The 27,053-nt window shown below is 33.9% G+C and overlaps 1 protein-coding gene across 1 annotated transcript in view; it reads right to left on the bottom strand.

Moving 5' to 3' along the window:
* Positions 1 to 4,465: 4,465 nt before the first annotated feature.
* RB1CC1 (RB1 inducible coiled-coil 1) overlaps positions 4,466 to 27,053 on the bottom strand; it is a 51,056-nt gene continuing 28,468 nt past the window's right edge. The window contains exons 15-24 of the mRNA XM_070940543.1: positions 23,360 to 25,275; positions 17,558 to 17,711; positions 16,809 to 16,917; positions 16,478 to 16,718; positions 14,516 to 14,567; positions 11,309 to 11,356; positions 9,724 to 9,782; positions 8,085 to 8,221; positions 5,734 to 5,804; positions 4,466 to 5,416 (exon numbers count right to left, since the gene is read on the bottom strand). Of these exons, the coding sequence (XP_070796644.1) occupies positions 5,339 to 5,416; positions 5,734 to 5,804; positions 8,085 to 8,221; positions 9,724 to 9,782; positions 11,309 to 11,356; positions 14,516 to 14,567; positions 16,478 to 16,718; positions 16,809 to 16,917; positions 17,558 to 17,711; positions 23,360 to 25,275 (2,865 nt within the window). The 3' untranslated portion in view covers positions 4,466 to 5,338. The remainder of the gene's footprint in view (positions 5,417 to 5,733; positions 5,805 to 8,084; positions 8,222 to 9,723; positions 9,783 to 11,308; positions 11,357 to 14,515; positions 14,568 to 16,477; positions 16,719 to 16,808; positions 16,918 to 17,557; positions 17,712 to 23,359; positions 25,276 to 27,053) is intronic.

The raw sequence follows: 27,053 nt of genomic DNA, 5'->3' as shown, positions 1-27,053 counted from the left end.
TACTCTTAATCATATTTATCTTTCTATAGTTTAACTCCAAGCTTATTTTTATATTGTATATTAATTTATTAACAAAAACGATCAAGTGATTATTTCTGATTTTTCATTTGTTTGTTTCAAAAAGCCCCAGGACAAGATTTTTACTTTCTACTAGTGAAGAAATCTGTTTCTTCTTTGCAATTCAGTCAATTAGAATGGCAATTAGAATACAGTTGAAAACCACATTGTGAATGAGAGTAGAATGTCCAACCTACAAAAGATATCAGATTTGACTTATGCATAACTAGAGATATGGGTCATTACTGTCCATCAGTCCATCTGTAATCAATTGTGATTCACATCTAAAGTAAACATTTCCCTCGGAATTGGAAAGAGCAAAACTCTTTGCTGATGTAGCTTGGGTTATCCTTTGCTGATATTGAAATACTGACAAGAGAGATAGATTGAATATTGTATACTGGAGCTGAATTCTTTAAAGGTCATCCAGAACCTGAATCTGAAGCCAGCCAGAGTTGTCTAGAAGATAGCTCTCTGTAAAGAAGTTGCTTGACCCAAACTCTGGGAAGAGCAAGCTTCCTCTAGTGTCATGAATGCCTCAGGGATCAGAAATACAGATAGCCCTTGACTTACGATCACAATTGAGCCCAAAATTTATGTTGTTAAGCGAGGCATTTAAGTGAGTTTTGCCCCATTTCACGACCTTTCTTGCCACAGTTGTTAAGTGAATCACTGAAGTTGATAAGTTAGTATCCTGGTTGTTAAGTGAATCCACTTCCCCATTGATTTTGCTTGTCAGAAGATCGCAAAAGGGGATCACATGACCTTGTGACACAGCAATGGTCGGAAGTGTGAACCAGCTGCCAAGCATCTGAATTTTGATCAGGTGATCATGGGAATGCTACAAAGGTCGTTACTGTGAAAAACGATCATAAATCACTTATTTCAGTACCGTTGTGTCTTTGAACTGTCACTAAATGAACTGTTATAAGTTGGGGACTACCTGTAGTTATAGCTTTAAAATGACCAACTTAACCAACTCAACCAGGCCAAAATTCAGTTACTATTTATTTCATAATGCCCCTATTTCTTTCTTATCCCCAGAAAGCAGAATTCGAGCAGTGCTTTTTAAGGCTACTGTTATGTATTTTGAATTCTTTGTTTTAACTGTATACATATTCACTTGGTTACCTTTGAATATATATTTCATCTTTTAGAAATCTCATTAGTAGTATAGCACACTTAAACTGTACGTCAAGCATTATTCACCCATGGAACAAAAGGTGACCATATCAGTAAATGCCTTAGCAGACCATTGAAATAGAATTATACATATAGATGTCAATAAGGCCTGTAATTTTTATTACAAACTTGATACAAAAACAAAAGCACCCTGGCTTATTTATGATTTTATTTTTATTAGCCTGATTTTACAAAATTATATAAGAGCATCAATTACTTGAAAAAAATATAATTAAGTTATACCACTGAATTTAATATCCAAACATGGTAGAAATACCTATATATTTGAGTGTTAGTTGACTGTGTAAACTGAACGAGTGTAGGAATGCTTTCAGGAATAATTTTTTGTCATGAAATTTGGTCCAAGAGGCAGAGATATATTATTCAGGTTAGAGTTCAAATAAACTAAGATATATGAATCTGACCAGAGATATTGTAATTGTTTTTTTATAATGTCATTGAATGAGTTTTTAGCAGAAAGTTAAACTTTCTAAGTTTCTCTTGTTATGGTATTTAAAATATATTTGTATGGTACTGTATTTCCAATAAGCAAATTCCACAATACGATGGTACTTTCAGTTCTGCTGCATTTCTAACCATCAACATATTTAAAATATAATTTTTAGTTTAGGAAGAGAAGCATGGTAATCAGTCAAATGCCCTTCAATACTGCTGTTTTCGAGAAAAATAATTCAGCTGTTCAGAAAGTTTCATTAAAGGTGTGAATGTTTCCTTTTCATACAGAAACATGCTATTTTATTCTCTATTTTGTTTATGTGCATTGCTAATGAAGTTTCTGCAGATATATCAAGTGAATCCTTTTAAAAATGATTTCTCTTTTTGGCAGCGAGTCATAGCTTGCCAAAAGTTTACAAAACTAAGGCCAATTGTGTACAAGATTATTGAAAGCTGATTCCATACTGAATTGTGTATAAGAGGACGAAATCACAATGGTATGCAATCCTTTAGATGTTTGCAATATTCTAAAGTGTGTACAAAAGCATCTTTTGTTTGAAGCATTGACACAGCCCTGATTTTTCTAGACTTGCACAGCTACTTGAAAACTACTCCCAGATGTCTCTCTATTTGTTGCAGGATAGTCACTTTTCCCAACAATAGGCAGCAGCTCCAAAAAGCTTTTAAACAACAATAGTCCACTTTATTAACTGAAAAACAGGTGCTTTGTCCATGCACATTGCAAAGAGGTTATTTTGAAAGGTTTATACTGGTCTATTAAATGAAGGCTTTTCACTGTTCACTGAGCTGATTGATTCATAATCATTGGCTTGGCAAATCAGCTATATATTGTAACAGCCATTTTCTTTTCCTATTCCTAGCTTGAAATGGAAGCCTTTATACATACAAGTTGATTGACTTTTTGAATTTAAAAAGTTGATTACATTTTTGTTCAAACAGTTTTTGCTCACCACTTGGTTCATATCAGAAAGTATTTGAGATATGTAAGAGAATGAGAATTCCCTCCCCTCCCGTAAGGAACTACTGAGTCACTTAATATATCAGCCTCATTCTGTAATGTGTTCTTTATAGAATTATAAAAATATGGATGTGGTTTTATTATTGTAGAGTTTGATGGAATAACAGTACATACCATTCATAGTTTCATAAGCCAGCCAGGCTATAATATCCAACAAGAATGTAAACTAAATATTTTTTGATGACTGTTTAGAATCATTACTGAATATGTTAACAGTTCTGTTTGACAGAAGTTCCATTCTAGATACACACGAAGATTATAAAATGAAACAGATGACAAATATTCCTTAAAAACTAAGATTATCACAAGTTATTTACATTTTAAATGCATGACTTAATGTTCCTAACGTTTTTCTGAGACACTGCTGCAAGCAATGTGCACTTTTTTTTCACAGTTAAAATTTATAGAAATGTTATGTTACCTTTTGCTCTTAATTTATGTAATGAGATGCAGTGATAAGTGAATATACTAGTGTCTTGTGTTTCTGGTTTCTTATTACAGCACAATAAACAGGATTGTACATGCCGAACATAGTATACAACACCTTCCTTCTTCCACCTGTGTCCCATTACCATTACCCTATTCTGCTTTGGCTAGTTGAGCAGTAGTGGTGGCTGCGGTGTATTTGGGAATCAATTCATGCCTTTCACTAATGTAATGTCAGTACCATTACCTTGGAGGATGTAACTCAGGCCACGTTTTACCTCCATCCCGGTTCTTCTTGTCTTTTATAAATGTTAATAAATCATTAATTAAAGTAAATCTACTGTTAAAACATTTATATTAAAATAATCTTAAATGTTTAAGTTTGTCTTCCAAATGATATAGAATGAAATACGAAGCACTCAATGTCAACAAAAATGCATCACTTAAAAGCTTTGAAAATTGGAAGATTCTGCTGCTAATGGCTTATTGCAGGCATTACAAATCAATTTTTGAAGGGCTAGTTGGAACTGCTTGAACAGAAGGCTTGAAGATCTTTCCTTGCTTCATTTTCACTAAAACTAGGTATAAAAGTTAGATGTTTTATTTCCATTTCAAAACAAACCACTATTAATCACACAGCGATAATTATATTTGAATTGAGATGTAATGATTAGGAAAAATTAAGATTTGGTAATGTCTTTGTCATCATATATCAAGATCAACATGATGTAACAAAGGAAGCATGAATTACTTACTGATCATATTATTACAGAGTATTATAAATTCTTGGTCATTAAATATAGATTTAGTGTTATCTGTTGTTCTATTTTTTTAACAGAACAATTCTGTATTCTCATTTTTGGTAAAAGACTAAGAGTGGAAATATTTACAGACAGAGATCCAAGCTCAAAATAAAGAGGAATGCCCTGACTATGGAAGCTATTACGTAGGGTATGAATAAGTAGGGCTTTCAGGCAAACATTGCACAGCCATTTGTCTGGGATAGTTTGAGAAGTCCCAAGGTCCCTTTCAACCCTAGAATTCTAGAAGAGAAATGATTAGAACATTATTTTGCCTGTAATTTACTTAGATAATTTTACTTAGGTGTTTTACTGTGCAAACGTAAATGATGATTAAAATAATTAGCTTGATCATACATGGAATGTTTCAGAAAACTCTTTACAGGCATTTTTAAAATATTTATACAAAGTATCTTATACATTCAACTTCAAAATTTACAAGAATGGTCATGGATAGGACTGCTCTACCATGTAGAATTTAAAAAGCATGTAGACCATTGAAACATTTACAGGTTCAAATCTTTATTGTTTTAAAATTCTACATGTCTTTTACAGTACAATAATTTGTTATTTAAGTGATCTTTGTATAGTTAATGTACAATGGTTTTTTTTTTCCTCCCTGAACCTTAGCCATGAGATACAATTTCATTAATATGATTTTTCTTTTAAATAGATCAATACAAGACTTCTCTGAGGACTGGGAAGGTGTCTCATTTAAATACAAGAGCATAGCTACTTCCTTCCAAGATCTGTGATCAACCCTTCAAAAACTTCAAAGACTGATCCATATTAGCTTAGCAAGATACTGTCTTTTTTTCCTTTCTCTTATATTAAACAGCTTTTTAATGCAATAAAGCAAGTTGCAAGAGTTACCTTTTCATCTATTGAGGCAAACTCATGCTGAAGAAAATTATCTGCATGCAATGAACACTCCTGTATTATAAATAACTGATGGTTTTATACATATTATAAAGAATCTGTTAAAGAGTGAAAGTAGTTTGATAATGGTTTCACAAAAGGACAGATGCTGGTAATGGTAGTTAACATTTAACATCTAATATGAGCTAATGTATATTTAAACAGGCAATTAACATGGCTAGTAAACAAGCCATGATATGTAAGATTTGCCCTTTCAGAAAATGAACTCTTTTGGTCCACATTTCTAAAGTTATCTGAATAAAAAATCAGAACAATTAGGCCAGACATTATGATGAATTTCTTGTTTCTAAAATATAACACATTAAAAAGAAAAAAAGGTTCATAAGAAGCATTGTCATATGACCTCTGTATTAAAAAAATGGCCTGCTACTTGGATTGATGAATGGGCACCGAGAGACTAGCCAGAAAATATGGGATTGAGTTGAGTTTTCCTCATGTGTTATACTTTCTTATTCCATGGTACTGCTTTTACTCTGTAGAATTTTGTACCCAGAGGAACTTTGAATCGGTTTTGTGCCTAAGGAAGAAAGAAAAGAAAGAAAATTATTTTAAGGGTAGCACCAGATCTATAACCAACTGTAAACAATAATTTTTGTAGTCTGCAATGCACATATGGATGGGCACATGCTATATGCATGACATTTTAGGTACTTTAGGTAATTCAATAGAACATGGCATTTCATATCTTTTGAACATGGCATTTTGTATCTTTTTATTAATTGAACAATGATGCAAGTAGGAAAAAAGCTGTATTATTCTTCTCAGAAAAATAATGCTCAAATTCTACTATATAATTTATCTGAACCATGACTCATCAAAAAATTTAACTCTTACCTTTTTTGCCTGACAATATTCTTTTTCCATTACTTTCCCTAACACCCAAGGTCTTCGAGATGTTCCAGAAGCTACAAGAAAAATGTTCATGACTTGAAAACATTATATTATACTGTTCAAGGTTATATGTCTATGTATTTAACTATTTAATAGGGAAAAACTTCCACATGTGTAATACCATTTTGATAATAGAGCGAGGAGTAGAGGGTAAGAAGAGGAGAAGGAGAAAGAGGAATGGAAGAAAGGGGAAAGGAGAGGAAGAAAAGGCAGGGGACAGGAGTAGGAGAGAAGGTGAGAATGTACATTTATATTATGTGTATAAGAAATAAAAATGAAAAACTTTTTTCAAAAAAAAGAAAAGATAATAGATGACACATAATTGTTCCTCTCTCCTCTCTGTAAATGGTATAAAGACCATTGGACTTCCAAAAATATTATATTACAATATAAACATTATAATAATAATAATAATAATAATAATAATAATAATAATAATAATAATAATAATAATAATAATAATAATTTTATTTCTATACCGCCCTTCTCCCGAAGGACTCAGGGCGGTGTACAGCCAATTTAAAAACACAAGACACAACAATAATTAAAAATTAAAATAATTAAATAGATTTGGCCGATTTAAAACCCCAAAAATTTAAAATACCCCAATTTAAAATTATTAAGTTGATAGCCCGGCCTGGCGGAACAACAGGGTCTTCAATGCGCAACGAAACACCCGGAGGTCGGAGATCTTGCGTATTTCCGGGGGCAGTTCATTCCACAGGGCTGGGGCTCCCACAGAGAAGGCCCTCCCCCTGGGTGTCGCCAGCCGACATAACTTGGCTGATGGCACCCTGAGGAGACCCTCTCTGTGGGAGCGGACTGGTCGGTGGGAGGCTATTGGTGGCAGAAGACGGTCTCGAAGGTACCCGGGTCCTATGCCATGGAGCGCTTTAAAGGTGGTAACCAACACCTTGAATCGCACCCGGAAGACCACTGGGAGCCAGTGCAGCTCGCGCAGGAGGGGTGTCACGCGGGCACGAGTTGCGTCCATAACCACCCGCGCAGCCGCATTCTGGACCAGTTGGAGCCACCGAGTGCTCTTCAAGGGGAGCCCCATGTAGAGAGCATTACAATAGTCCAGCCGGGAGGTGACAAGGGCATGAGTGACCGTGCGCAAGGCGCCCCGGTCCAGAAAGGGCTGCAACTGGCGGATCAGGCGAACCTGATAAAAGGCCCCCCTGGCCACGGCCGTCATATGCTCTTCTAAAGACAGCCGTGCGTCCAGGAGGACACCCATATTGCGAGCCCTCTCTGTGGGGGGCAAAGATTCACCCCCAATAGTCAGCGATGGCACCTGCTGACTATATCGGGACGCCGGCAGCCACAGCCACTCGGTCTTGGACGGGTTGAGTCTGAGCCTGTTCCTCCCCATCCAGACCCGCACGGCCTCCAGGCAGCGAGACATCACATCAAGGGCATCGTTGGGGTGGTCTGGGGTGGAAATGTACAGCTGCGGCGGTTAAGAGGGTTAGGAATAGGGGGCACCGTTCTGCGGTGGTTCTCCTCCTTCCTCTCCGACCGCTCGCAGTTCATGTTGGCAGGGGGGCAGAGGTCGACCTCGAGGCATCTTGCATGGGGAGTGCCACAAGAGTCGGTCCTCTCGCCCCTTCTGTTCAACATTTATGTGAAGCCACTGGGTGAGATCATCCGTGGTTTTGGGGTGAAGTGTCATCTGTACGCTGATGACACTTCACCCCAAAACCACGGATGATCTCACCCAGTGGCTTCACATAAATGTTGAACAGAAGGGGCGAGAGGACCGACTCTTGTGGCACTCCCCATGCAAGATGCCTCGAGGTCGACCTCTGCCCCCCTGCCAACATGAACTGCGAGCGGTCGGAGAGGAAGGAGGAGAACCACCGCAGAACGGTGCCCCCTATTCCTAACCCTCTTAACCGCCGCAGCATGATACCATGGTCGATGGTATCAAAAGCCGCTGAGAGATCTAATAGGACTAGGACAGAGGAGCAACCCCTGTCCCGAGCCCTCCAGAGATCATCCACCAACGCGACCAATGCCGTTTCTGTGCTGTGCCCCTGCCTGAAGCCCGACTGGCACGGGTCTAGATAGATAGCTTCATCCAGGTGCCCGGGATGAACATTATGACATTTATTTGTGCATTAAATGTTTCTACTTAAACATAGTTGTAAGTTTCTAGTATTACTTAGCTGTGTTCATGTGTTTATACATAATTATAAAATATATGTGTGTATACATCCTGATAAGTACACAATAGTTCAAACATTTTTTAAATATATCATAAAAACACTTTCCACGGTGATGACACTTACCACACTCACCTGGTTTGAGATCTAGTGCAGTAAGAGATTCTGAGTGTAAAAAATACAAAGTTGGGCTAACAGTAAATAATACATAGTTGTCATGACGTTCATCCAAGATTATGAGAACCAAATCGCCAACTTGAAAACTAGTTAAAAAAAAGAAAAAGTTAAGCAGGCGATATGTAATACAATATTGAGCAGATATGTATTTACTCGAAAGAAAAATCCCAAGTAACCAAACACAAGATTATATCCTAAGTATTTATTTTTGTGGTCCATAGAAATATACTGTAAATCAGGAAATTCTGGTTTGAACTGAAAAATATTCCTTTGTAAACTCATAATTTTAAGAAAAAAAAAAATTTTAATGCAGAAAGTACATTCTGGAGTGGTAGGTGGGTAACCGAAGATGACACTGTGGCACATATTTCAAATCACAGTTATCTAATACACAAAAATATAAAAAAATAAGTTTGCATATGTACAACCCTGATATATACTAATATGGGCTAATGAAAGATAATCATTTTGAAATCCCAGTGCTTTAAGCATGAAGTTTTCATTGATTAGTGGTCTAATTATTGGGTTAATAATATTATATATATAGTGAATGATAAGCAAGAAGTTCCATGTTTCTTACATTAAAAAAAAGCACTACTCTGTGGCTCATGTTAAGAAGTAAAAGCCATGGTACACGTAACTGTTTTTCCCCCCTGAATGATATATTTAAATTTTCTTAAACTTTTCAGAAAATAAATTAATTACTAAATCCAAGATCCAGGGAAATACGTAAAATGGCAAAACACTATAATCGGCTTCTATTCAAATTTCACTGTTCCAGCTGGAGAGAGACATCTCTATGAATAATGAGTGAGGATTCAAAAATAGACCTTAGTGATTTTATTGGAAAGAAAATGTAGCAGAAGTAATAAGAATTCTGGATTCTCTAATTGAAAGACATTTGGAAAGGATGAAATATTTTATATTTCCTAGTAGCGTAATCAATAACAATTATTACCACAACTGGCCATAATCGAATAGGGAAAGAATAAACAACTGGAGAGTTCGTTTATGGGCTAGGTTTTGGAATCAATAAAGACATAGAACAGCAAAAATTGGATAGTCGCATTCCTTTCATGTATCATTTTAAAAAAGGGAAATTTCTACAAGAAGTCATTAACTGGAATGCCTGAGCTAGATGCATATTTCAATTGAATTTACTCACAGTGCACAGCAAAACTGCTGGACTCCTGTAGAGTTCTGGATGGCTTCAAGGTTTGATAAAAGTGGTTAAGGTTTTTTTAACCAATAATAAATATAAGTGTCAGCAGTTTGAGGACAGTAATTGTAATTAGCAGTGTGCATGCATGCTTTTTGAAGTTGTTTTCAAATTCTTGTACAAGTTAACTTGTATCTATCCCAACAAAAACTGCATGGTAACCTTTATTAAGTCTTTAAAAAGTAGTGGCAGGGAAGGGATTCAATTTTTGTTTTCAAATTTTTGCAAATAAACAAATGTAAATAATTAACCTACTCAATAGTTTTCAGACATACTGATTTTAATCTGTATTAATGACCTCAGTGATATTATTTTTTAAGAAGAATTTAATTTAAAAAACATTTCACAATTAACAACATGTATACTTACTCTCTGATAGCAATTTTTTCAGAATGTCTTAGAGAAACTGAAGACATGCTTTGAGACATCTGAAAAAAGTAACATTACTATTATTTTCCTATTATAGCAAATATGATAAACCATGTTCTAGACACAAGTTAATATTGATTAATCTTGTCACAGACTGACATTAAAAAAAGAAAAAAATAGCTTTGTGTGCTTTATATCTACTGTTTGGACAAAATGTATTATAAATTTAAAGCAATTTCATCATAAGAAGATAAAGAAAGTTAGCCATTACTATTATAACTGACTTTTAAGCATCTTTATGTTTTTATGAATGTCAACACATTTTTCTTCAATCATACATCCTACATTATAATTTATACTTTGTATTTATTCAGATTGCTTGCCAACTCCATTTTTATGCTCAACTATCTACAAAACATGAAGTGCCAGAGCAGAAATATTTTTCTGATTTATTAACTGGCATGGTACAAAAATAACCAATCTGGGCTGATTTACTGTTTGCAGCAATAACAATACATACCATTCATTTAAAATATATGGCTGTGATTAATACCTTTTTATCAACCCTTTTAGAATTTCTCATTTAGAGAACCTAGAGTATATGTCTGTCATGAAATCAGACCTACAAAAAAAATTAAGAGATCCTTTACAAATAACTCTGGAGGAGATTCGATTCGAACTGACATCAACAGGATACTGAAATGAACTTAAATCCTTAAACTAATGGTATATCTAAAACCTGATCTGAGAAAATATATATATATATTTCAGAAATCTTCCTAAATAAAAACATTTGCCATCTTGCTCAGTTACAGTGATGATGAGCAGGAGCCTTGACTCCCAACGGGACCCCCAAGTATCCACTGGTCTGCCTTTTCTATTACAGTTGTACCAATGAGCAGTTGCTAAATGAGGCAGCCACTAAACAAGGACTACCTGCAGTAGTGGTAACTGCTAAAGAAGTGGCAAAACTATCTTTAAGTTATTCACTGCACATTTGAATATTTTTTAATAAAGCTAATATAAATCTTTTTTTATATATATAAAAAGAGAAAGTTTTCTTTGTTGTGTGTTTCTTACTAATCAAATACTTTATTGAATCAGACATTAGATGTTTCCAAATGTTCTGTTGGGATTTACAACTTCTAAAATAAATATAGTAATTTCTCATGAGAAAAGTCCCCAGTCTTAAAAATTGGAAAGCAAGTTATTTAAATCCATGAGATCCATTTTAATTTTGTTGTGAAGCCACAAAATGGAAATGTGTTGTCTGATGACTCTTCCGAGACACTATCATTAGTTGTGAGCCATGATTCAAGAAGTGAAATATCTATTCCTAATTCCCAGTATTGTGTTGCTAACTGACCCTTTAATTTTAAGAGGGAGGAAGTGAAAAGCAGGAGGAAGGAACAGATATTTTTCTATTCTCTCTAACCTATTGATCAACATTTTCCTTTAAAACTAAAATACAGTGAATACCGTACCTCATAACAATATATTCTTTAGAATACACTTTTTAAAAATTAAATTGACTGACTTTACTTATTCTTTTGAATAAGTTTTTAATAAAATTTACAAATCTTACCAGTCTTTGATTGAGCCTTTTATTTTCCTCCTCTTTCAATTGCAGAGTCTATAAAAAGATGAATTTTATTATATATAAAATATATAATTATATATTAATATTATATAGCTCTATACCGGTAAATGCATTCCCAGTATTTTAAATTGCAATCCTATTCTTACCCTCTTGACATGAAATAGAGAAAATGAAAATTTGTTGTCTGAAAATGTCATATATGAACAAATTTTGTACCTCCCAAATAAGAACACAATGTATAGATGTACCATGAATTTTGTAGAAATTTCTGATATAGTTCACAGGTCAAAAAATAGCATGAACAGAATACATTAGAAAAAGACCCAGATAAGCATGCACAGAAAAACTGCACATAGAAAACTCCACTAGTAAAGGACAGAATAAAACTTACAGTTGATAATTTTTGGCAAAGAAGAAAAAAGATAGATGCTCTTCTCTGGGAACAAATATAATCTAGCACAATTTAATATTGTTATAATATTGAAATAATATTATTTATTTATAATAATAAATAATAATAAATAATTACAATATAATAATTATATTATTATAATTAATAATAATAAAAAATTAGAAAAATAAGAAGAAAAATAAGAAATTATAAATAATATTCTAATATCTAATATTTGGTAATATTGAATTTCAAACCAGGGCATACAAAACTCTTGCTAGACCAATTCTTGAATACAAGAATCTGTCTGGAACCCGCACTGCATATCGGACATTAATACAATCAAACGAGTCCAGAGATATTTCACAAGTAGAGTCCCCCACTCCTCTGCTCGCAACAGAATACCTTATGCCACCAGACTTCAAATTTTGGGATTAAACAATTTAGAACTTTGCTGTCTTCGGTCAGACCTAAGCGTAGCACATAAAATTATTTGCTACAATGTCCTAGCTGTCAATGACTACTTCAGCTTCAACCACAACAATACATGAGCACACAATAGATACAAACTTTGGTAAAGTAAATACACATTTCTCTGCCTGTTTTCCCCACAACAGCAACAACTCTGTACAAAGTGGGCTTTGCTGACAGAGAGTGATTGGCCCAAAGTCACCCAATTGGCTTTCATAACTAAGGTGGGACGAGAACTCATGGTTTCCGACTTTCTAACCTGGTGACTTAACTACCAGACCAAACTAGCTCTTATCCAATTGAATCCAATTTCTCCCAAGTCCATAATTTCTTCTGTTTTATGTTATTTTATATTATATTACACATTGGCAAAAAAAAATAAAAAAAAATCAGAACACCAAATACAAACTGGGCGGATATGACTTCGTAGACGACCCTCACTCTGTCAAGGACCTTGCTCACAACAGAATACCTTATGCCACCAGGCTTGAAATTTTGGGCTTGGACAACCTAGAACTACGCCGCCTACGGTCTGACCTAAGCGTAGTACACAAAATTATCTTCTACAACGTCCTACCTGTCAATGACTACTTCAGCTTCAACCTCAATAATACACGAACACACAACAGATACAAACTTGTGGTAAACCGCGGTAAACTTGATTGCAGAAAATACAACTTCAGTAACAGAGTTATTAATGCCTGGAATGCACTACCTGACTCTGTGGTTTCTTCCCCAAACCCCCAAAACTTTAACCTTAGACTGTCTACTGTTGACCTCACCCCATTCCTAAGAGGTCTCTAAGGGGCGTGCATAAGCGCACCAGCGTGCCTACTGTCCCTGCCCTAATGTTCCCTTTTATATGTATCCATTTCATATATTCATAATTATGTTTATACTTATATCTATTACCTATTACATGCTTGGTGAAATTAACAAACAAACATAAATAAATAAAACAAATAAATAACTGAAATTTGTTCCTGAGTAAACATGGGATTACAATTCAAGCTGAAATACTTAGCTCTCTTATTCAGGAACCCAACTTTACGTTTGTGTGTATGCTAGGATTGTGTGTGTCTATGTGTGTGTGCTAGGATTATATTCTCATGATTATAGTAAACTAAGATGTTCAATAAAACTTCAGAGAATTTGAGCTATACATCTGCATTTCAATTCTGTTAAACCACAATGTTTGTCTCAAACTTCATTTAAATTTATATTACCAAATATAGGAGGAGAATGATAGCAATAGAAAACTTTCATTTTTTGTAAGCAAGCACCCCAGAAATTTTGATGTTTGGAAATCAAAACAGGTAACTCTAGCATGTACTCTTTATTTCTTTACTGCAACTATGCTAGGCAATGTGTGATAGAATATAAAGACAAACCTTTCGTAGAAGAAAATGTGCTAGAGGTTTTTATACCTAAATAATTAAGCTAAATAGAAATTAGCCCCTTAAACCTTAAAGGATTCTGTATATAAAATGAGTGCTCTATTGCTGAATTATGGAAATACCCCCTAGTTACATAACAGGTATCTATCTATATCAGAAAATAAGCTTTTATATCTTTCTTTATATATCTAGTGTTTACCAGGAGCACAGGATAAATTTAATCACCCTTAAAAAACAATCAAAATCAAATACATCTTAAAATTAATCTGGGCTCCTAGTGATTATGCAGACATCTTCCTGTGGTTGTTGTTTTTTTTAACTATACAAAAGTAGTTTTTCTTGGTCTTCTTCTAGGATGTTTTTTTAAATCTTTACTCAGAATCTTTGATTTAAAATAAAGTAATTCAAATGAAATATTTCTCTATATCAGAGAAATCACAAGTCACAACTCAGTACCAGCTTTGATTTCTAGCCTGCCTTCATGCCCATAAAACTCAGAAATCATTAATGTAACAGCAAACACAACTGTGCAAGCAGATCAGTGCAAAATCAGACTGCTGTGAATGCATGTGGGTCTTGTAAGCATGGATGCAAGTGGGGATTGGTTCATGCAAAACAAAGGGGCTAGGTCTGATTAACACAGACCTGAAGGACTAATCAGGGAACTAAGAAAACACCCAGAAGAAGACAATAGTAAACAGCTTCCACTGGGTTATCAAGACAATGGCATGGATATATTCATGAAGTCAGCATGTTAGCTCAATTCGAAGGACACTTTATTTTAATTGTTAGAATAACATGAATAGGACTGGATACACAATGGATATATAGGAAGGAAAAAAGCTGAAGTTAGGCATCTTCCCAAACCTTAATTCTGCTTAGCATCACCAGTAATGCTGCTAAAAACTGAGACTGGCTTAAAAAGCTACTCACTTTTTCTAACATCATTATCCTCTGTTTTTCTTCAGACATCTGGACATTTTCACTAAAAAAAAGAAAGCAAGATAGAAGAAATTAACAAGAAATGAAGTTTTTTGTTTTTTTTTAAATAACCTGTCTGGCTCTTCAACGTATTTATGATTGTTAAAAAAGAACTTTAAATAGTATAACAAACAACCAAGAAAGATTAACAGCTGTTTAGCATTGGCCAAATGACCTTAAATACTTTGTATTATAGATGTGTCAAACAAAAATGAATAAAAGTGGAGTGTATATAATATGTTCAACTTTTCCCATTTCATGCAAGCCTCATGTATACAGATACATACAGGGCAGCAATTGAAGCTGCCTTTCTTATACCAAATATTCTGGAGAAGATAAGAGTCTTATTGGGGGTAATTAGAAGTTGGGCAGATAAAGAAACCAAACTGGGACAGATGTCATCAAATGAATTGGCTATTAGTAACGGGATGGAATATTGCCTAGATATCAGTCACTATTCTGAGAGGCCCAGAACCAGCAAATGATACTTCTGGGTATTTGAGTGACGTGTTTCATTAGGTTATTAAGAAGGTTCTGAAGACTAAGTGACTAGATGTGGGTTAATGAATACACCTGTGCTCAATTCTTGTAATATTTTCATTTAAAAAGGGAGTTAAAGGACAATAAAACTTCAGTATATAATAGAAGTGACTGTGAGAACCACCTAAGACTGCCTCGGCAGACAATTCCTTCAATCCCAAGGAATCATTATATGCACGTGTAAGAAAATATGAGTGAACAAAGTATCGACAATAATAGAAATTGGTGGAATAAAAAATAGTCTATTGGTACCAATATGCTTGCATTCAATTGGATTAACTTCATTTAGTGATGCAGGATATATTCTTTATTAATGCCAGATATATGTAATTCTGAACAGATCAGCCAGTTTAAAAAGATACAGATGAAACAATTGTCCATCTATTTATTCATGACTTTGTCATATATAAGCTCAGATTTAAGCTCATGGTGAGCTCAGATTTGGAGGAGACTGACAATGAGCAGCCAGCTCCACGGTTACAGGAAATATTATTGCTATCTGAGCAGGCAGAGATGAGGCTGACCAGTAACCATCTCTGAAGATGAAGAGGCTAAACTGCTACCTCCTCCCAATGCAAGGTCCCACTGTGCGGAGAGGAGGGCAGAGGTGCTCTCAAGTGAGGCAGCTTGCAAGGAAGGAATCTTGTAATTCTAAATGAACAACACTAGGAATGCTTTTTGTTTAAGAAGGGCAGCAAACTCAAAACTCTCAACTGATGACAACTGCCCTTAACTACTACTTCATGCCCCTTGACTCCTGACTGATAAGCCCTGACTCTGGAAATGGACTGGCTGAGGAACCTTCCATGAAGTTTCCACCCTTGTACTTTGCCTGACATTCTCTTGTCTGATGTTTGGATTAGAGCTCTTTTAAGGCAAGCTTGCTAAAACTATGAAATATTGTTTTACTACCACCACATGCATTTGACGTACATTTTGATATTAAGGGATTAGAAGAAGCCTCTTTCAGTGTTTTCTGCTGTTCAAAATGCTTAATATAAAACAATATTCCTCATAAATCTGAAAGCTGAAACTTCATAAAATATATGTAAAAATTAAACTGATGTGGTGGAAAAGGGTGTTTTTTTCTCCACCTAAACAGAGGGTCAAATGAAATCTGACTGACTAATAGTTGAGGATTTGGCAGTGATCCACATTCTAATTTTAAATATATTATCTTTTAAAATAACAGATAATAATCAAGACATGTGTTCTAACAATCAAACCTTATATATACATTTAGCATGATAATGATATAAATGTATAAAAAACACTCAGGAAAAAAACTTAGAACCAGCACTTTAAATGGGGTAGGGAAAACATGTCATTCATTCTGTAATATTTAGATATTTATTTCAATGCAAAATGACTTACTTTACAGTCATCATGCTAGTTTCTAGTGTGGAATCAATTTTTCCTTCTTCTGCTGTATCAGAACTCAAACGTTCAGTTTCTGATGTGAAATCAGCTGCACAAGCTCCAGAAGGTTCCAGAATAGGAGGCAAGCATGTTGATGAAACAAGATTGCTATTTTTCAGCTTATTAACTTCTTCTTCAAGTTTCTTCTTCTCTTCAAGTAAACGAGCACGATCTTCAGAAAGACTTTCAATCAGATCTGAGCAAGGCATTTCAATGATTTATATTTAATATTGCACTGAACAACTGCTATGGTATGCAACCCTAATGTAATACATTGCATGCTTACCCTTGTCTCTTTCTTGCTGCTGTTTTATCAATTTCAATTTGTCACTAAGTTCATTGATTATATTTTCTTTTTTCAGCTTTTCTCTTATTAGAACAGTGTTAAATGTAGTCTGAAAAGATAGCATTAAAATTAATTTTGGTAACACAATGAACAAAATGTAGATGTACATACCCTTAAGTGTGTAATTCTTAATAGTATTAAAACACATTAGAAGCTTTTAGATGCACAGGCTTGGAACACATCTAACATTACATTGTCCTGTTGCTAGATTGCATTTAACTCTAAATAACATTGATGTTTAGAAATTGTGGTATAAAAACATTTCTTCATGAGCACAAAATTAAGTGAAAATTTGCTAGATATGAATACTTAGAGATACAAAGATGACTTGTAGGTATGATTTCTTTACTCATGTCAGCATCTATTGCTTCAGTTGCATTGCATTTTTTCTGTCTGAGCATATGTATTTTTTTTACAATCATAGTCTGTCCCCCATTCCTGGGATATCAAGTCTTCAGTAATGTAAAAGAACTCAGTGAAGACCCAGTTAAAAGGAATATGGATTCTAAAAGAAAAGAAATTGCCCCCAAAGCCAGGCAATCATACTTTACATACAAAGACATAAGGATATAATCAACTTTTGAAATTTGAGGAATTTGTTATCCAGACTGGCAAAACCAAAAAAAGATTCCAATTATTTTATATTATCCCCCCTGACAAGAAAATCTAATCTGAAGTCATATAGCTACCTGCTGCTCTGCAGTGAGTGATGTTCGAATGTTTTGCATTTCTTCATTTTTTCTTTTCTCATATTCTTCAAGCTGTTCCAAAAACTTCACTTTCTCTTCCTGGAGTTTTTCTTGAAGTTCTGCAACCAAGCTTGAAGCAGATGATTCAAATGAACTTGAAAGAGGGGAAAAAAAATATTCAGAATATATTCAAACAATCTGTAGTAGTAAAAAAAAGTGGGCAAAACCTCAGTATCATTTAATCTGGCATACGTAAATATAGTTAAAAATGAAAGACTTTGATTAATGTTAGTTGCTTCAGCAATTACCAGATGTTAGTATGTTTTGGGAAAAAATAGGTGCTGGCCTTGCAATAATAACCTATTTATAAAATCCAAGCCAATATTAAAAAATGAATTCAGACCTCCAGCAATCTGGTTTTTCCAATGGTTATCTATATTTACATCTGTTGTCTCCCCTGCCACCACTTCAACTGAACAAACAGTATATAGCAAAGCAAAATCAACAGAATAAAAGAAACTTTAATAGAAACATGTAGCTCAAAACTCAACAGTTTAAATATTCAATTGGAATAACTTTGGTCACTTCATTACATGTATGGAACAAGACTGAATGTTATTGGCCAGAAAACAGAAGAGACTGAAACTCAAACCTCCTACATTCACTCAAAGGTGTTTTTTTTTTCTTCTTCTTCAACACAACTGGACTGTTTTTTCTTTGAGGAAGAAGAAAACATTTCACTTCTCATCCAAGAAGCTTCATCAGTTCTGACAAATCTTCTTGGATGAGAAGTGAAATATTTTTTTCTTCTTCCTCCCCAAGGGGAAAAAAACAGTCCAGTTGTTGTTTAAAGAAAAAAAAAAGCACTTTTGAGACAACTATGACCTGGATGACCGAGAATCTCCACATGCACTCCTACATCCACCTTATCCAATAAGAAAGAAGTGATTCATAAAGGTGTCTGAAACAGAAGTAAAAACATGCCTATTTTCTTTTCCTTCAAAGGAGTTCAGGGTGGAATGTTTGTTCTCTGATGCCACCAGTAATTAAAGTCAACTACAGATTTTTTTAATCTTGAGGATTTAAATGTGGATACTCATAAGCTTGGTCAAGCTGTTTAATTGTCATAGGACATCTACTCAACGTACTTACTAGTGATTCAAAATTAAGAGCATATTGTTGCAAGAAAAAAAAAGAATTATCATCCCATATTCTTGGACTGTATAGTTGATCAGCTATTAATATATATATTTGTTTAAGAGGTTTGGTTTAACATCTCTGGATTTTTCTTCCTTGATTTATTTTTATTCAGTGTCTTGCTATATTGTTAGATGAAATATAATCGCTATACACTGCAGCTAATTAACATTTGCTAGCACTATACATAAGAGTACAGTGAGCAAAGTGTTTCAACCAACCTAATGACCTCCAATCTTACTGGGTTTGTTCCAGAGCTACTTTATCTATCTACATTTAACCATTATTTTTATAGCCTTATCCCAGGGGAAAATACATGCAAATTATACCATATTTGTTCTCCCTCTCTTTTAATCATAATCTGAAGAATAATTCATTTTCTACCATGTCTGAGAACTAGCAGAGTTCTCCTACAAGCCCTAGCTTGTAAATTTGCCCTCTCATCAAACTTCCAGTATTATACCAGTAATTCCATGTAACTCCTTTGCTGAAGTCCTGTGTTGAAATGTGCATGACAGAAGTACCCAAGGGTCGAAGTTTATTTTCATAGTTTCAGCATGCTACAATGTTAAAAATGAGAGCACCAGAACTAAATGGAAACAACTGTAAACTGCTTTAAAAGTTTACAAATAAATGATATGCAAATGTTCTAAATAAATACACAAACACAAATTACATATTGAATGTACTAGTTTCCTGAAAAATCTGTAATTTTTCCTAATTTACCTGTAAATCGGAGGATAATTCTATTTAATTTTATCTAGATGCAAAGAACATAGTTAAGGAACAAATGCTCTATGGTGTGTATGTCTACACGTGTCTTCTTTTGTGTGAGCAATCATTCTTTTGTGAGAAAATATCTTAAATTCAGTGTTGTAATTTTTTTTAGATAAATTTGGTATGCTAGATATTACCCTAGGTATGTTGAACATATCTGGGAAAAAGGTGGAAGGATAAATAATCTTTGAGTATTACCTTTTTTAAGAAACTCTCTTCAAACCAAAATTTGTCAAAAAAAAAACCCTAGATGTTTGTTCAAAACTATCTGTTTTGCTATGAAAATGTTATCATTGTCTGAAACTAGGTAAAAAAACCCTCTAGATGATAAAATAGTTAACACTGTATCTTCATTTTATCTTTCAGTGACAGATACAATTTTAACTATTTGTAATATATATTTGAAAAAAACATTGCTTAGAAAAATAGACATAAACTGCAACAAGGTACATTTAAAAAAAAGAACATCCTGGAACAATGAATAAATTCATTTAACATGCTTCCTGACTGAAATTTCAAAACTGAACAATTTAAATTAGAATGAATGAATGAAATGAATGAATGAAAAAGCATGGGATCTATTAGTGATGCTACTTTGCACAGAGAGAATTATAAGAAATATTTGATTAAAAATAAATTGTTAACTGGAAACTTTAATAAATAATGGTATTCATTTTGTTTAGACAAAAACAAGGAATTTCAATTTATAACTGGGTGATTTTGGCATTATAATATTTGATAACGGCAAGAGTTGTATATAGTTAAAGAACCTTAATGAAGGCCATCTTTCTGGGAAAATTCAAACTTCTACAATGAACTGAGATACTCAGTCATCCAGGTCATGGTTGGATCAATGGTGTTTTTTCAAAAGGGAAATGTTTTTTCCCTTGAGGAAGAAATTGTTTTGCTTCTCATCCAAAACATGGTCCAGCTGACTTTTGAAAAAGTGTCTTTGAGTCTACAACAAACTGTTTTTGCTTTCTTTTCGAAAATAAAGAATATCTAAATAAAAATTTTTGCTCTTAAAAGATACACATATCTTTTATAGTACAGGTATTGGAATTGGAAAGTACAGGTATTTTCCTCTGGAAATAAAATATGGAAAAAATAACATTACTGTTTTTTATTAGGTAAAATGATTTGAAAGAATAATTGTTTATGCTTTTGTCTGATTTTATGATGTAGCAATTTATTACTTCTGTTTATCAAAATTGCTTAACGCATTGTGAGCCGCCCTGAGTCTCCGGAGAAGGGCGGCATATAAATCAAATTTAAAAAAAAAATAATTATTATTATTTTAAATATGCATTGTTCCCCATGCAAGCTCAGTTTATGAAATGTCTGAAAATATGACTAAAATACTTTTATTCATTAAATATTACAAATTAATGTATTGTAGGATTATTCATGCATTTATTAAAACAAAATATTCAGAGATCTGGATATTCAATCAAATATGAATATAGACAGAAATAAATTATAATACTTTCACATTTGTGTCATTTAATCAATAGCAGATTAATTCTATATAATTACTCATGTATTTAGCATATCCCTTTATTTCACCAATTTCAACTAAATTGAATTGGAGATGCCTACAAGTGTTTCATCTTGATGCCATATACAATCTACATCCATTTTTGAGAAACTTTTGCACTTCTCAGGTTTATATTTTATTATCATAATTTTAAAAACTAAAACTTTTTGCTACAACAAAGGCCCATATCATATTTTCTTCAAACATTTAACTTCTTACTAAATTTCTTGTAAAACTAAGACAAGTTTTCAAGAATGGTTTGTGCTTTGTGTTCTGTTTAACATAAATAAAATAATCTAATCTAAATCTAAAATAATCTTAATAGGAGATCTTATGTGAATTACAACTCCATCAATTATAATCTTTTTTATTTCAAGTGGGGACTAGAATCTCGGACCTTGAGCAGAAGTGACTCTTAAGCAAGATGACCATGTGATTATTTCACTCAATAACAGCAATCCTGTCACTCCTGGTTGTGACGGAGTAGTTAAGTGGATGGAGGCCCAGGTAAGGAGCATAAGGTGCCTTGGAAGTGTGTGGGAGAGCCCTGAGTTGGCGGGGGGGGGGATTCTTCATCAGGCTGCAGGAATGAACTAAAATGAAGCTCCATGCCTGCAGCCTGGCAAACAATTTCCCTTCTCCTCTTTCCACTGGGGAAAAATTATTCATTAGGGTGCAGGAACAGAACTTCAGGATTTCCAGGGGAGAGTATAAACTCCATACAGAACTGAAATTCCCTCCAGCAGGAATTCTTTCAGCCAGCCCCAAAAACAAGAAGTCCTCTCAGCAGACAATAGCATCTTGGAAACTTCCCTGGTGGCTTTCCATTGACTTTCTGGGGAAGCGGCAGAGAAGATTGCAAATGGCAATCATATGATCACTATGCTTGGACAATCAGTCGTAAATATGAACAGGTTGGCAAGCATTGAGATCATGATCATATGACCATGCAGGGCGACACAATGCATTACGATGGCTTAAAGTGCTTTTTTAACATGTAAAGCACTCATTACCTTGCCTTTAAAAGGTTAAACAACAACCTGTGACATGGTGGGTTTTAGAGATATTTCCTTACCAGATTCCTCATTGCCTTCAACAATGACAGTAAAGTACTGAAAACTCCTTAAAAATACAAGGAGATATTTAACTGTATCTGCCTTAAAAGTAGCCCTTGTTGAATTGAAGAGCACAAACATCAGAAGTTGACCACAGGAAATGTTTTATTATATCATAAAATGTTTTATGATAAACTTATGCAACAAAATGTTTTATAAAATTTGCTGAATTTCAATTCCATGGGAGTCCATGGGATTTTGGATGCATTCTGTAAGATAACCCATTTAAGTTACCTTGGCTGACTTGATCTATGACCATCTGCCCACATAAAGGCTACAGGCATGACTGTTTTAGCAGTATGTAGATTAAAACTACTATTTAGACTAGTTAGAAAATAGCAAGTACTGAATTATGTTCAACTATACAATTTTGTTCATTTTCAAACAGATAGCACAATTTTACCAAAGCTTACGCTAATTTATATAAGCTCGACTCACAAAATAAATCTGACCGTTACATTAAAAAAAAAAATAAGCATGAGTTGAAACATAGCTCGTATGACTCCTAATACAACAGCTTTGGATATGTGGGGGATAAAAGCAAATAACAATTTGATTAACATTTTGCAGGAGTAACTAGAAATTCAAAGTTTTACCCAACAAGGAGTACAAGATGTTTTGTCAATAATTTGTAGGTATAGATATTTCAAATACATATGAGCAGTTAAATCTACATATAATCATTTGTTTGAAAAATACCTCTTCTATGAAAAAACTTTCCACATCAAAGGGAAAGCTTTTCAATAACCTTCTTGTGATGGCAACTTTTTAATATGGGAGAAAATTTTAATGTGCAACCATTTCTAAAAGAAATCCCAATGTCTTCGATCCACTAGGATAATGCAGTATAAATCCAAAGCAATATGTGGCCAAATATGGGATGGTTTGAAATAACATGTCATTCAGTATTAAAATTTAGAGAAAATAACTAATAACTCATTTCCTTAGAATAACCCATGAAATAATTGGAATAAAAATTGATTTGTATGTTAGCATAAGAGATAGGCTGATGATATCTGTGGGAAAAATATATGGCTGGTTGAGCGAACAGACAAGCAAACTGACTGAAGAGATCCTCCTGTAATTTTATATTCTATTTTTTCAACTCATACAAAATATATTCAGGGTGGTTGTTGTTATTTAAAATATTAGAAGGTACCCTAATTCATACAATACCTCTGATTAACTTGCATCTCAAGTTGCTGGATTTTTTCCAAAAGTTCTTTTTCAACAGCATCCCTCTGTAATTCAAAGTCTTTAAGAGCATTTTGTACTGCATCTTCTTTTTCACAACTGAGTTTCTGTACCATCTCTTTCCTGTCTTGTTCATGGGCAGCTATTAATAGTTCTTTTTCTTCTATGAGTTTCTCAATAGTGTCTTCATATTTCTTCTGCTGTTCACGCAAAGCTAAAAGCTCTTCTTTTTGTTTCTGTACAGCATTCAATTCTAATTCCAGCTTACCTTGCAATTCTTTAATTTGTTCTTCCAGGTTTTTTTCTGTTTCCAGTGCTTTCTGATGCAAGGAGGTTGTTTTATCCAATTCTATTCTAAGCAAATTTGCTTCTCCTTCATGCCTGTCAATTAATTCTGAAATGCAGTGATCTTTCTCAACTGTTATTATAGTCCTCAGATCTGCTAGACCTACCTGATATTCATCGTTATTAACTTGAATTATATGCCTTAATTTATCAGTCTCTTTTCTTAGCATTTCAGTTTCTTTGTCAACAAGGGTTCTAAGATTATTTTGCTGCTGAGCTTTGTTTGCTTCGATAAGTACTTTCATTTCATCTGCTTCTGCTTCTTTCAAGGCAAGTTCAACTTCGAGCTTACATCTCCAGTCAGATAATTCAGAAACCTTAATCTTTAATTCCTCAATCTGTTGTTCTTTTTCAAAGACATTAGCAGCATGAGATTCCTGCAGTTTTTCAAGTTGGTGTTGATGTTCTTTTTTTAACTTCTCTAAACATTCATTGTGTTTGCCTATTAATTCTTCAAATTCTTGCATATGTCTGACATGTAGATTAGATTCCAATTCCTTTAGGTGATCTTGCTCCATAGTTTGACATTCTGCTTTCAGAAGTTGCAATTTTTCCTCATTTTCAACATTAAGTTTTTTCAAATTGTCTAATACTCTTTCACGTGACTCTGTCAGTTCTTTAATTTCATGATACAGCTTCTTCATTTGGCATTCCACTTCAATCAATTTCTGATCTTTTTCATTTTGTAAGAACACAACTGCTTCCTTTTCATTCTTTACTATTTCAAATTCATTATCTTTGTCATGTAAAACTTCTTCAAGTTCTTTTAAGTCACAATGTAATTTAGCAATCTTTTTTTTGTTTTCTTCACTATCTTCAACTAAAATATTTATTTTACTTTCATATTCAGTTTTTACAGACTGTAGTTCTTTTTGATGCTTATCCTTTAAAGATTTTTCAAGAGAAAATTTGACTTTCTCTATAATATTCCTTATTTCTACCGAAGTACATTTTAAAGAAGAGGAAAAGTTACACTGTTCTTTTTTTACAAATGTTCTAAAGTGGTAAAGGTCTTCTTTGATATTCATTAAATTTAACTGAGACTCTTGGGCAACATCTCTGCATTTGTCCATGTAAACATTTAGAGCAGGATTTTCTAAAACTGCATCCTTTACACATATATTTGTGTCTTGCATCCTCCTACTATCTATTGCATTGATAACTGAGGAATAGAGGGATTCTACCATCATTTCTGGACTTTGAGGGTCACTTATCACATTTGGAGATGATGGATTTTCTTCTATTATAAACTCATTCACTGCAGACATAAAATCAGATTCTGGACTTTCGGCCAATGAGTCCAAATCTAAAGATTCTTGTTTAAAAGCTTGCTCTATGTTTGGGTGGGCAATTGTTTCAAAATCAAATGTGTGAGCATCAATACTGTCTGGAGACAATTCTTCTAAAGGAGCTGGAGGACACACAGAAGGGCAAAGAGGACCCTGAAGATTGAGAGGTGATGGAGTTTTAGGAGAGGTAGCAATTGTTATTCCTGTTGTATTTTCCATTCTTGGTGTAGTGATAGATTGTGGCGAGGCTTGACTGTTGGAAGCCTATAAGAATAAAAAGTAAGTAAGAGTTAAAATAATATTCTTTCCTAACAATTCCCAATACAGGCCCCAACTCAAATATACTCCCACACGTGCCATAGGGTTTATGAAGCTTTTTGTATCTTTTAGAGAAATGGTCATGCCTAAAAGCTCATAACAGTTTAAAAGCAGCTACTGAATGCAGGAGCAGCTTTTATGAGAAAGAGGAAATCTAAGTGTTTACCAGAAAATTCTTATTTGGCAACACATCATAAGTCAGAATAGTCAGACAGGTTGAGTTAAACTAATAGAAAATTATAAAAGTGCACTTATTATACTGATTTTTTTAAAGCAAGGTATAATAGCTATATTGCATCAGATTACAATTTTATTAAGTGAAAGCATATAAATTATCAGTGAAATCTAGCCATGAATATAAACTTGCATAAGTATAAACTACTGTAAATGTTACATGTTTAATAGAAGAGCCCAAATAAACAAACAAACAAACAAAAAAGATAATGAGGACCCAGATTGTTGGGGGCAATACACTGACTCTGTAAACCGCTTAGAGAAGTCTGTAAAAGCACTGTGAAGCGGTATATAAGTCTAAGTGCTATTGCTAATTATTTGGACTGATTATATAATAAATTGGCAGCATAGAAGGAAAAAAATCAGTTCAAACACAGTATTTCCTTTTAATATGGCACAGAATGCACATTACAACACCATACAATGAAATTATGGATATATATATCAATGTTGCATGAAACATAACACATGGAAAAGCTAAACACACCTGTGCATATATTTTCAAATTCAAGTATTACACCAATAAAGTTGTTAGTCTTTTTTAGGGCTCTAAAAACCTGGCTATATTCCCAAGGAGTGCTAAATGCATCAAGGGCCCCATTTCCTGGCTTTAATGTTAACTGGCCAAGTATCTCGGTTGCTGTATATATTTATTTATTGGATTTTTTATATTTTTGGTATTATTTTAAAACACTTATTGTTTTAATTGTAGCATAGATTTTGAACTGTAAGCTTCTCAGTCATTGATTGACACCGATAGCTACAGAAATTGAACAAATAAATAAATAAAGCTAGCTACATCTTTCCATATGCCAGTTCTAATAAAAGCCAAGCCTGCTGTGCATTTCTAAATTTGTAGTTAAAAATCTGATTTTGAATAAAAACTAGAGGATGGTCTGATGCTTTCCAATTCACAATTACAGAAATAACCAGGAAAGAGTTTTCTTCTTAAAAATAGAAACAGGAGTACAAGAATCTCTGAAAGAGTTTAAGACTGCTGAGGCAAACTTTTCCAAGATATCTCATTACCCTGAAAACTTTACATTTTATGTTAATGTAGGTAAACTTGAATCTACTAGTATACAACGCATCACTTTAAGTACTGAAATAAAATTGTTCTGGAAACTGTTCTTCTAACATTTTAAACTGAGATGCCAATATGACATCCAGATCTTATTAAATTCCAATGCACATCAAGTCTAGCATGCAAACAATAATGGGAAGTGCAGTCTACAACATCTGGAAGGCTGTAATTGAATAATTAAAGTACCACAAATTACCAATGGAATTGTGCTTTTCTCTAAAAACAACCACTTGGCTACAATTAAACAAATGATCTGTGGATGTATCTGAATCCCCATTAAGACTATATGTATCCCACATTATGGTATCCTAACAAATTATCAGAGTACTTATTCTGAAGTGGCTGTATTCCCCAGAAGGGGTTGGTACAATATTTGAAGGTGTTGGAAACTTATAGCTCATTTTTA

The sequence above is a fragment of the Pituophis catenifer genome, unplaced genomic scaffold (assembly GCF_029215685.1).
Source record: "Pituophis catenifer annectens isolate HBS135680 unplaced genomic scaffold, rPitCat1.0.hap2 SCAF_3, whole genome shotgun sequence".
NCBI lineage: Eukaryota > Metazoa > Chordata > Lepidosauria > Squamata > Colubridae > Pituophis > Pituophis catenifer.
The sequence above is the reverse complement of the archived record's forward strand: the minus strand, read 5'-3'. Positions and strand labels throughout refer to the sequence as shown.